The sequence below is a fragment of the Phoxinus phoxinus genome (genome assembly GCF_949152265.1).
Source record: "Phoxinus phoxinus genome assembly, chromosome: 15".
Lineage (NCBI taxonomy): Eukaryota > Metazoa > Chordata > Actinopteri > Cypriniformes > Leuciscidae > Phoxinus > Phoxinus phoxinus.
In genome coordinates, this window is record NC_136890.1 from 22,936,251 (window position 1) to 22,949,356 (window position 13,106).

The 13,106-nt window shown below is 37.7% G+C and overlaps 1 protein-coding gene across 6 annotated transcripts in view; it reads left to right on the top strand.

The window, feature by feature from the left end:
* iqsec2a (IQ motif and Sec7 domain ArfGEF 2a) overlaps positions 1 to 13,106 on the top strand; it is an 83,847-nt gene that overhangs the window by 26,941 nt on the left and 43,800 nt on the right. The window contains exon 1 of one of the 6 annotated variants that reach the window (XM_079637576.1): positions 2,695 to 2,834. The exons of the other annotated variants lie outside the window; for them this stretch is intronic. Coding sequence (XP_079493702.1) covers positions 2,758 to 2,834 — 77 coding nt within the window. The 5' untranslated portion in view covers positions 2,695 to 2,757. Of the gene's footprint in view, positions 1 to 2,694; positions 2,835 to 13,106 lie in introns of those variants that run through there. 6 annotated transcript variants of the gene reach the window in all.

The window sequence follows — 13,106 nt, forward strand, 5'->3', positions numbered from 1 at the left end:
CTGTACAATATACCGAACACGACATGCACAACGTACATACATAAATGAACTTGCTTAGGAAAATTGATTTAGCGTTTATGATTTGAATAAGATAGGTATTCCTTGCCTGAACAGTTAGAAAATCAATTGAAAAGTATTGTTGAGGTCATATGAAAAACTATTACAAGTAAGGTGTGCGAATTCATTGCATGAACCAAATATCTTTCATGAGAAGGATTGCAAAAGGACTGAGAAATACAAGAAAACACATTAGCCAGATGTGTGACTATGAAATGCCCCTGTATTTGTGACAGAATGATGACAATGACATTGTTGCCACTTGCTCAAGAGACTCAACTTCATAAACTGATAATAAGAAAAGAGTTTCTCAAACTCTAATGCATGTTCTCTAAAAGTCATTGCTCTTTTTAAACTCTTTCATGGTTGTGACTGATATAGTTTTTTGTTATTGTGGAGGCTTAATTGTTTTTAATTTGTTGTATCAGCATTTTGGATGTCTTTGGGAGCCGTTAAGTACAGAAAGAATGGAGTTGAAGGGAAAAGGCTCGTATTCACTGGTTTATCCAGTGACTTGAAGTCTCTCCTCTAGTCAATGCAGCCGTGTACTACCTTTAAAGGAGCCTCTCGCATCATGGTGGAACATTTTAATCTAGGGACGTACTACAGGGGACTTATCAAAATTAAACTTTTGAGATATGACGAAAATATTGACCAAGTTTTAAAATATGCAAATTAAGCATCATCTTATTAAATATGCACATTTAGAGTTCTAATTTACCAAACCTTTACTTCCTGGTGCAATTTAGCATAATGTAGTAGAAAATGTAAACTTTTTTTAAAAAGGCCATCAACAACATGCTGCTAGAATACAAAATCCTTCGTAAATATGAAAGAAAATTCTTTCTAAAAATGTCATTATAGAAATATTACAGCAGCAAAATCTAATTTTGGTACTAATTATGAAACATGACATTGCATCCAACCGAATGCATCATGCATGCCTGTAGTACCTCCCCTTAAACCATGCTGTGACTCTCATACAGTGGATGAAAATGACACGACATCACTGCTAATACAGAGATGAGTGGTGGAATATTTCGCCTGATGCGTTCAGTCAGCGTGTTCCTGTATTTAGCGCTCACAGCGGGAATGAATGCGATGAGTCACACATGAAAGAGCCCTTCTTTACTATTTTTATTCTCTCTCTATCTCTCTCTTTTACATGCTGTAAATACTGAAACGTCATTCCTACTCCTTTCCAATGGAGGTGGAACATTCATTGATATATGTATATTACATGAATGATAATGGATATGATATAAAACTGATATATTAAAGAGTATTACTGAATATTATAAGAATGTTACTGATGATGGTGGTGATGTGGTGGTGGTGGTGATGGTGCTTCTGATGATGATGATGATGATGAAAGCGACTGAATAAATGCTCTTATGATCCAGATTCAAATGTGGTCATGTAGTCTTTTAATGAGAGGTACGAGATTTTCCGTAGGCATCTTCTGGCATTTAATGAATAAAAAAGCAGGTCAAAAACAGACGCCTTCAGATAACGACACTTGTACATGCCTCTGTTGTGGCACCTCCCACATGTTTTCAAACACTAAGCTGATTCCTAGGGTTGAACTGGCACTGTGTGGCGTTTTAAAATATGTACACGCATTACAAAAGTGCAACATCATTAAAGAGCTGAGATACATTAGGGATCCCAGGCAAATTATGAATGTGCTTCGTTTTGGGGGGAAACAAGCTAACTGTAAAAAGTTTGACTGACTGATTGATTGTACGGTGTAGATGTGCTTCAGTGTGTGTGTGTGTGTGTCACTTCAGTTGGACGCAAGGTCGTGCGGGGATAATTTGATTAAAGTCTTAGTGGAAGAGATGAAGGAAGTGTCAGCGTCGGAGGGGGGAAGGGTGAGAACCGGAAAATACAACCTCAGGGCAATAGAAAATGAAAGGAACGGGGAAATCGATGAACGAAACCCTGAAACAGCACTGTGAATGTAATCCAAGATGACCAGAACATTTCCTCAACAGAGGTTAAAAGGGTTTCATCAGAGATAAGAAGCATCAAAAGGCACCAGTGATGTATATATTAGATCTAGCGTTCTTCTTTGAATATATTAGTATGCAGAATAAAAATAAAACTGCACCCAGGGCAAATGTGTTTAACAGGCCTCTTGAGCACACGGAGCAGAAAAATACTCTGGGATATTATTTGTTCACCCATTAATGCAAACTTGAGTGTTTTATTTTTTTGGGGGTTCATTTTCCCATCCTTTACTGATATTTATCCATTAATTAATATTGTGGAAAATGATGTTCCTCAGCCAGGAACAGTCAACGAGGTCCTCTCCCTCTGGATTTGCTTTTGCTCAGTCATCAGATCTAAATCCTGTGAGGTAACTTCAACATTCAAGCCAGTGCTGGAAAGGGCTACTGAGAGTCTGCTAGCCTGGATACAAATGCTAGCTGTGTGTTTACTGCTGTCACACTTGCCGCCGGGATCTGATCTCTCATATCACTTCAGCACACAGAGCTGGCCCGTGACTGACAGGACAGGCAGAAGCGGTTTTAAATGGATGTGCTGCGGTCTCAACGGTTGGGCCTCAAGCACACAGCAGAAGGACTAGGGAGTCTGGACTATGTGGTGTGGAATATAAAGGAGCCTTATTGGTAGTCAAGTATTGGAGGAAAGGTGCTGCTCGATTGCTCTAAAAAGGGGGAAAAGAAGGAAGTGATGTTTGTTTTGCAGTGCATCTGTCCAGACTTTTGGCCCCTGTTCTGTATGCGGTTAGTAGGTACCTCGTCCCGCAGGTATGTGCTCAGAAAAAGTCAAATTAAAAATTGCTTTATTGTCATTCTGCTATACTGTATGTGGAGACGTATAGTGGAATGAAATGTTGTGCCTCGCAGGACCATAGTGAAAGATATTTAAATATAAACAATTTATATGTTTGCCTAACTAATGAAGTGCACAAAAACCTCAAAATATTTATCTATCTATCTATCTATCTATCTATCTATCTATCTATCGATCTATCGATCTATCGATCTATCTATTAACTACTATCTGTCTATCTCTTTCTATCTGTCTCTCTGTCTGTTCTATATTTATTTATCTCTCTGTATTTCTGTTGTTCTATCTATCAATCTACATATCTATCTATCTGTCTATCTATCTCTGTCTGTCTATTGCTCTTTATATCTATGGTTCTATTTAAACTAATTTTTTTAACCCAAACCTTTTACAATCCAACTATAAAGTTTTAAAATGTTGCTTTTCTAGTTAAAAGTTAGCTACATGAATTGACTTCTCCTTTATTACATTCAATTTTGAATTGCACTTCTGCATCATGTTTGCTCCTTTAGTTCAAATTAAGGAACTGAACCTGAACTTAAAATGTGTTCTCAATTCAATTCTGAATGGTGCACAACCGTGCTGTGGTGGTTATGGCCTGTATGCAAGCTACAGAGAGAAGGGTCCTGTTCTCTAAGCTCTAAATGAGTAACAATGAACAAATGAATCCATGCCACCCTGCTGCTCTTAGGGCAGTTTCGCTCCCTGTCCGCCGCTGGAGCCGCTGGATCAGGAATCAAGCTTGCGTTACTTTTGTCTCATTTGTTGGTGCCATATGCCTGTTTGTTTATTCATTTTATGTGGGAATGATCATGGGTAGCTCCTATTCTCTCAGTACATCCCCTGATGTTTATCACTCAAGTGCCCTTTATAGCCAAACAGAAACAGATGGGCTCTGGGTGTGTTTTGCACTAATCCAAACGCAGCACTAACCTTTACATGCAAAAACACCCAATGGCTCCCAGATCAGTGTTTAAAGGCAGTGTTAACACCCATAGAATGAGGGAAAGATGAGGACCCTTGAAGTGTTGTTTTGGGTTTTCACCAGGTTAAGTATAATAAATAAAATTATAAGTATATATAAATAATATATAAGTATATATATTAAAGCGATCAAGCATATACTTAAATGTTTTTGGAAGGTTTTTGTGTTACTTATGTTTTAAGTTTGGCTCGAGGTCATGGTGTAAAGGACCCTAGGTTGAAATGACTCCGAACCATCCCTTTAATCGTATTGATTGTAAAGTGTCTTTGTTATTTTCTATTATTTGTATATTATAGGTAATATTTAATCATGTTTTAAGTTAGTTTTTATTTTATTTAAAAAATTTAAGTTTACATATGAATTTTAGTTTGGTTATTATTATATTTTTCTGGAATATTTTTATATTTTTGTTTATATTTATTTTCGTTGTATACTTCAATTTATTTATTTTCCCCAGTTAATTTCGAGTTAAAAACATTTAATCAAATAGGCTATTTATATGTTATTTTAGTTTTATTTCAATTAACCAAAATTATATACACCGATATCGCACTGCTACTCGTGTGATGTTGCTCATATATATATAAATATATATATATATATATATTTATATTTATATTTATATGCATATGCATACTGTATTTCATAATCTTTTCCTCTGTTGTAAATCTTAAATCTCATTCACTTGGTTGTGTATATTCAAATATGCAGTGTGAAGACACCTTGCACCGGGTTTGACGTCAATGATGATATCTTGTGCGCCATGTGACCGCAATAATAATTTCAGTCTGTTTCTCACAGAAATGACCAAATGAGCCATATTGACTATGGTGTTTTTTGTTTTGTTTTTGGATACCCATCAATATCCATTCCTAATTATTTTTTATTGGGATGGAGAACACATGACTAATCTGCTCTTTTTTTCCTTTCTGTGTTCCTTGGAAGAAATAACAGCATACGGGTTTGACAAATTCAGTAAATTCCATAATTTTTCGTTTTTGTGTGTGTGATATTTTGACAGCAAGTACAGGTAATTATTTAGTGTATGCGCTCTTCATAAAATCTCTTCACTCTTCAGCCCCTTGTAATCATTCGTTCTCAGCTTTAGTTTCCATCAGGTTTATCTCACCGCCACCGAATCGTCATCACAGTAAATCTCACACACATGCTGTTCAAATCTAAGCTGAAGGTGTTGCAATCTGCTGCATTTCTCAGGCAGACAGCAAACACACGAGCAACCAAAGCTGATAATGACAGAACGAGCCAAACTGATTCCTAGAATCTGACTCCAGAAGTCTTTTAATACATCAAATGACATATTTATTATCTTAATAAACAATATACCTGGTATATTTCTCTGTTACCCCGCACTGCAAAAAAGCCCATTCACACATGCATGTGTGCGAGTGTGTGTGTGCATGTGCACTCATGAGTGAAATACACACGTGGAAGAGACCTGTCAAGAATGCAGCCTTTCCGCTCCTCAGAGAGAGAGAGAGAGAGAGAGAGTGAGAGAAAGAAGGAGGGGTGGTGGGTGTGAGAGGCACGGGGTAGACTAGAAGAGGGGTTATTTTTTCCTCCGCTTCTCTCAGCCTGAATGGGACCTCTCTGTGTCGGCGTGGCGGTAAGCTCTCGTTCGTTTGTTCACTCCTCCATCCTTTCATTGACTCACTGCATCATTGCACGTTTGTCCGTGGCATTAGCGCTGACACTTAACTAAGCGGCTGCACAGTCTTGAGATAACAGAGCGTCCACTCACCCTGCACGGGAAATATGTTGACTGCGGGCCTTTTTATCCATGACATTTTCAAATTCACACTAATCTGGTTCGTGCTCGTCAGTGCATCACGTTTACTATTACTTCATATTGCTATTTTAGTTAAGAGTGCTGTTTCTTCCTGATATCAGCTGTTTCTTCCTGATATCAGCTGTTTTGGACTGTGTTGGACAAGCTGACACTCTCTAGAATGTAGCCCAGCGGTGATTACAGTCAGAGACGAAGGCCCACAGAAATACATCGTATTACCCGTTTATCCATTTTCATTACAATGGGAGTATTGCGTGAGATTGGAAAGCATTTGTTCTGGCTGCTTTTGTGTAAATGTTGCTTTAAAAATAAACCCAGGCGCCACTGGGGACGGAGTGAAGTGAAGTCTTATGCTTGAGTGAGACAGAACTCAATAATTTACCAGGTTGGCCTGCCTTCAGGCAGCTGGGTATGTGGCATGTCAGTGGTTAAGTCTTTGTTTCAGAAAAGAAATGGAGTTAATTTAGCTTATTTGCCCTAAAACTGATTTCTTTGTCTTTTTGAGAGAACAAAAGGCAGGAGTTGAACATCTGTGTGTGTGAGAGGATGTGCAGCTTCAGCACCCTTCTAACTAGGAATGCTGGGTTTTATTTTTTTTATTGTGATTTATTATACAGAGGGGGGGAAAAGTGATTTAAAATGACACAATTAATGATGGCCCTGTAGCTGAATGTGAATTTTATTACAAATAATTTTCCTACCATCGGAGAATGACAATATGAAAATAAATGAAGCAACATACCGTATTGACGTCCAAGGGGATGAATGTTTAAAAAAAACATGACACCGCATCCAGGAATAGTAAAAATATGATGCACAATATGTCAATACCACATTGGTTATTAGCCAATATTAGAGTTTTTATTTATTGGTAGCTTCCAATATTGGACATTGAATTTTGTGTTTTTAACTAACCTTTGCCATCATCTAACATTCAATTAAACCTTTAATAACAGCATTTAATGTAATATTTAGCAGATCTCAAAATAACTAAACTAAAAAGTTTTAGTGCCATATTTTTTGTGATTTTTTTAATGTTTAGATTTCATTATTATATATTATTTGAATATTTATATACTATTATTTAATATATAATTTAGTGCATTACTTTAAAATTTGTATATCATTATTATATATTTTTTTATATTTAGATATTTATTATTTATTTAATTTAATTGAATATCATTAGTGCATTGTTTTATTGTATCTTTAAAATGTATTTACATGTCATTATAAGATATTATCTTGATATTTTTTATCTACCGGTATTTAATATTAGCCTTTTATCAGTTATCGGCCATAGCAATAATTATTATTTTTGGCTTATTGATATATGTCAGAACTTTAATATTGGTGCATCTCTTGTAAAAAAAAAAAAACATACCACAGAATGAAACATACATACTGTTCAGGGCTGCGTTTCCCAAAAGTATTGTAAGCCTAAGTTGATCGTAGAACAATTGCCACCAATGGTCTCTACGATCAACTTAGGTTTACAAGTTTTTTGGGAAACACAGCCCTGGAATGGACAAAAAAAAAACTTGAAGGTATAATTATCCAGACACAGCTTCTTACTATTGACAAATGAGTTGCTACTGAATACATATGCTTGCAATTCTTGCTCCACCCCCAACTTGTTCTGATTGGTCCACTGTTTTGAAACTGAAATTGATTAGTTGTGCTGCGTGTCAAAAGTTGAAACAAGCATCTTAGTTTTTCTCAGCAAATACTTATATATGTGGTTAAATATTCATTTGATTTATCTGATTAATTGTGATATATTGGATGAATTAATTGGCGTATCATGTTATTAATCTGATTGTAAATATAATTGATATTATTGATGTTTGTGTGTTTGTCTGAGACTAGAAGTGGTGGGTAATAGTTTAATAGCAGATGGGATTCGTACCAGCTGTGTTGTCAGAGAGACGAGAAGCATGAGGGAGAGACATGGATGGAAAGAATGATGAATTGACACATCTAGAAATGAAGTGACAGGTTCTGAGATCCAGAGGGAGAAAGAAATCTGTCAAACCCATCTTAGGAGAGGAGGGGGAAGGGTGTGAGAGAGAAGAAGAAGAGCAAGAGGTCATGTTTTAAATTAATAATATAAAGAAAAGCAGCTGGCTCCACACAGGAATTTTCAAGTGTTTGTGAGGGGAAAAAGAGAAAGTGAGTGGATTTACAAGCTTAAAGGTTAAAGAAGAATTCCAGCAGAATCGCCAGATTTACGTGTGTGTGCGCACACCCATGGGTCTCATCTAGTGACAGAAGATTAACTGTGTCTGGTAGAGGCACTTCTGGTATCCTCAGTCTGAAAGTACAGGGCTGATGGGTAATTTAGAGCTGTGTTCTGCTGAAGCGTCACTCTTAAAGGGGTGGTTCAGGATTTTGGACATCGGACCTCATTTTCAAGTTAGCCTGGTTGTTATTCATCAGTGGAGACAGTTTTCAAAAAAAATCATCCAGTCCTTCCAGTTGCATAGTTTGCCGATGCTAGGCTAGCGCGAGTCAACGGTATCTGTGCTAGCCTGCCATTAAAAGCAGTTTTACCCACTCCAAAGTACACCAAAAGCAAATAAATTATAACGCCAGACTGTCGATGTAAATGTCTATTGAGAGAATAATGTTAGAAATCAAAGTACCGGTCCGGTACTCTTACATCTCAATGATCGCATTACATTTACAGGAACTAGTTTCTCAGCAGCGGCGGAATTTTACTTTGCTCCGGTTAGTAGTACTGCGCCGAAAAGTAAACACAGAACAGAAGCGCGCGCACTACAGACGGGACGTCTAGCTAGCTAGTAGTAGCCTTGAACAACGATATTGAAAAACATTCGATTATAAACTAAGGAATTGGCAACATGGTGATTCGTTGTGCATTTCGAAATTGTAAAAATAAACCAAATAGATGGTCATGCAAAAAGTTTCCACAAATTTCCATTGAGAGATCCAGAAAGGAACCAACTGTGGCTTCTTTCTGCTGGCTTGGACAACGAGACACCGGCAGAGACTATTAAAGTTGCGAATTTGTAGTGATTATTTTAGACCACACGACTTTGAAAAACCCCATAATCGAAACGTTCATAAGTCACTGACAAGGAATGCAGTTCCAGCCGTCTTTCCATATGAACCAACAGCAGATGAACAGGTAATAACTTTTGTTAGGCTACTATAGCTATCTATTAAGCTAGTCCCTTTCATAACTTATAGAATGACAATGACAGCGTTAGTGGAGATAACGTTACAGTTCAATTTCTGCCCTTTTAGTATCCATCTCGATTATTTCTTCGTCTGTGTATTCCGGCTCATTGACGGTTCGTTGAATAAAACACATTCCTCGTCTCCAAAGTCTGAAACATTGGCATGGCTTTCAAACGTGGCCATAGTCCTATGTTGATTTCTTAGTGAAATATACTCTGCTTCTGTAGTGATGAGTGTCAGCGGCAGGTAAATACACTTGCGTCATGTGGAGACTCGGTTGCCTAGGTAACTTAATATCACTCCGCCGCTGCTGTAGACTGTGCTAATAAATACAGGGAACAAAGTGTAACTATTGCAATGCAATGAAAGGGTAGTTTGATTTCTAACATTATTCTCTCAACAGACATTTACATCGACAGTCTGCCGTTATAATTTATTTGCTTTTGGTGTACTTTGGAGTGGGTAAAACTGCTTTTAATGGCAGGCTAGCACAGATACCGTTGACTCGCGCTAGCCTAGCATCGGCGAACTATGCAACTGGAAGGACTGGATGAAATTTTTTGAAAACTGTCTCCACTAATGAATAACAACCAGGCTAACTTGAAAATGAGGTCCGATGTACAAAATCCTGAACCACCCCTTTAATGCCTCCTCGCTCTCTTAGGAAAAGCAAACCCTTACAAAAAGTTCTGTGACAGTACCCTGCGATTATGTCAAATGGTAATACCATAGTACTATGGTATTGAATGAAAGAGAGAGGGTATGTTTATGGTGCTCCATACTACTAAAGTACATCATGGAAATATACATAAAATTTACATTTCATAATTTCAAATCCAAGGAAATCCCATTTATTTATTTACAAGATGAATCATTGATTAATGATTGCGAGTCATTGTAGCCCTTTTCAAGCAGACATTTAATGGCTATTCTTTTATAATTATATAATAAAGCATGTGTGTCCATTATTATATGAGTGTGTCTATCATATTCATATATAGTATGTTTATGGTCAAAGAATGTCACTAAATTACCATAGTGCGAGTCCAAAAAAATATTATTTGTTTTATTTTATTTATTTATTCTTGTTCTGCTGCAAAAAAAAACAAAAAAAAAAGTAATAATGGAAAAATAATATTTATTAATACAATCCATATTTTCTTTTCACATAAGATGTACATTACATTTCACATACAATTCACATTCAAATACTGTAAAATTCACAATTTCAACCTTGATAAATATTTAATTATTTATTTAAAGGTGCCATGTGTAATTGTCTGGCAAAAAAAATCAAGTCATACTCCACATTCCATACCAGATGGGGGCAGTATACCTCACATATCAAAATATGTGATGTAGGATATGGTATTTTATAAATCACACACTATAAATATGATAAAGAAGCAGAAACAGATAGTTGCAGTAAAGTAAGATATTTTAATAAGTTGAAGTAACAATAATGATTTGTGACACACACACACTCGATTTGCGCATCGCCATCATGTGTGTATTACAGGTAACGTTATTACATTGCTTCCTGATATCACGTGCGCAAACACAAATAACCTATATTTATATTTATATATATATATATATATATATATATATATACTACAGGGCCGTTGAATGCTCGTATCTGATAACCGTGAAGCTCTTGTAATTATTACTTTACCCAACCTCTCCATGTCGAGTGATGCAGTAAACATCAGACAGCGCACGTGAACCGATCATCTCTACTATAGTTAAAAAAAACACAAACACTGTTGAAAGATACAGTAGGCTACAAATGACCTGTTCGCGCCACAAATTGTTCTCCGTCCTTAGCGACCGAGTCATTGAATGTGAAACAGCAGCTGCTGTCGTCAGCGAGCAGCACTCTTCAGACAACGAGGGCGCGCGCGCCGCGTTGATACCTCCGTTTCAGTTTCTCGAACCCGCGCAGTGCGGCGGTCAGAACACGGAGACCATTCTGCCCCTAGCTATGCGTGCGAAAGCATGGGAAGCGATCCCGGGCGTGTGAGAATGGGTGCTGAACGTTGTAAAACAGGGCTATGCGCTGCAGTTCGCTCGCCGTCCCCCGCGCTTTCGAGCTCGGACCGTGACGAGCGGTCCTTTTCTTATCTGATTTGATTTGTGCTTCTCTTGCCAAAGGCTTCAGCCATCCTTCCGCTCTCTTCCCTGAATTGAAATGAAATAGTGGGCTGTACTTTCCACACGATTGACATCAGGTTCAAGTACGCCCACAAGCCGTGCGAGTTATTCGTGTATTGCAGGTTGGCTGGTGGTTATGTTGCCCGCATACCGCCTCCCATGGCCGAAACTGGTATTACGACACCTGTCGGGCCGTGGCTAGTTATGCTAATGCTAATTAAGGTTGATATCTCTGCAGCACTATAACTTGACATTTTTTTAATGACATCATTGCCCTTATTTCTTCTCATTCTTTTGATGCGTGTAGCTCATTTTTTGGATATTTTTACCTCAATTTTTACACATGGCACCTTTAACAAAAAAAATGACAGAATGAGCTTGAGTCAGTGTAGCATTTTTCAAGCAGTCGTGTACTTGCTATTCTTTTGTAAAGTCTGAGTGTGTCTACTGAGAAGTGAGTCAACAATCCCAAGCTGAGCGAGAGCTGTCCAAGTATCTCGACTCGAGACACATTTTCATTTGTTTGCGGTCATTCTGCTGTGGCGTGCGACCTCAAATGGTGAGGGAATTAAGAAATTGTTAATTTGCTAATATGTTTCTGCGGGGATGACTGTGTCGGATTAATCTTGTTTGGTAGACAGCAAGTGTCGGCTTGTGGTGATCATGAAAGGGAGCTAAAGGCAGATTAGTGCAAGCGCACATCAAAGAGCGAGGGTGACTTCTTTCTGCACGCGGCTGGAGATTACGGCATCACTGTTGGGCAGTGCCGTAGTTGGTGCTGCGCTGCTGGTTTATACTATATAACTGTATTAAATGCATATCTTGTGTCGTGCTGCATATGAGTGTGAGTGCTGACTGTGTCTATATAAGTGTGCATGTGTGTACTGTGTATTTTGGTACAAGCCAAGGTCTCATATGTAACGGAAGAGCAAGCAGGAGGAAATGTATGAATGGTTAAAACAATAATCCAAGAGAAATGGAAATGTTCGGCTGTTAAAGACCATTTCCTAGAGTCTCTGATAGTTATGTGTTCATATCAGGAGGTTTGCCCCTCAGGTGTTTTGCTCTGAGTTCACAGTGTCCTGCTCGCCGGCTCTGTAGGAAAGCACTGGTGACAGCAAATACAGTGACAGAGGAAATCATTGAATTATAGATGACAGTGTGGATTAACCTACAGGTCAAAATTTGGCTGGTTAGCATTCCCTGGTTAGACCCTGCTGGCAGACGCTGTTAATACACTGTCTGGCTTCGAAGAGCATTTTCTTCATTGACGGGCATTCAAAAGCAGCCATGCGTGTTCACAAGTTTGGGGTCAGTAATATATATAAATAAATTATACATTTTAAGCAAGGGTGCATTTAGGTTCTATTTTAAATAAATGCTGTTCTTTTGAACATTCTATTCATAAAATAATTCTGGGAAAAATGCACTGTTCTCAACATTGATAAGACATTTCTTATTAACATTGATAATAAAAAATGTTCTTCTGCTGAAAATATGGCTTTGCCATCACAAGGATAAATGACATTTTATGATATAATATATTCCACAGTTTTACTGTTTTTACTGTATTTTTTATCAAACTTTAAAGGGTGTCATGAACTGCATTGTTTTATTGTTTTATGTTTCCTGGGGTGCACTTACCGTATATTGTTAGTATGATTTTTACATCAAATAATTTTTCCTACCCTGATTTTAGCCCTCTGATTTGAACGCTCTGTTTGAAGGGCAGTGTCTGCTGTGAGACTTCAGTGTAAACACCCACAGCTGTGAAGTATTAGGCCTACATGTGGAACTCTCTCGAAAACTTTTGGCACATGTTTACTATTTACAGCAAGGTTAACTAATTGTGAAAAGTGTTGATTATAGCATTATATTAAGATCTATGGCATTATATTTAGATCGTGGCTTGAAAGGTTGCAGTGATGAGCATTGTAGCCTATCACAGACATGTTGAGCGCATGAATGCAGTGATCTCGTCATTGCAACTCGATTTCTGCACACTTACAAATGCTTTCATCGTACAATGTAAATAAGAGATTCGTTGATTATAAGGGGTTTAGGGTAGAGTCCAGAACT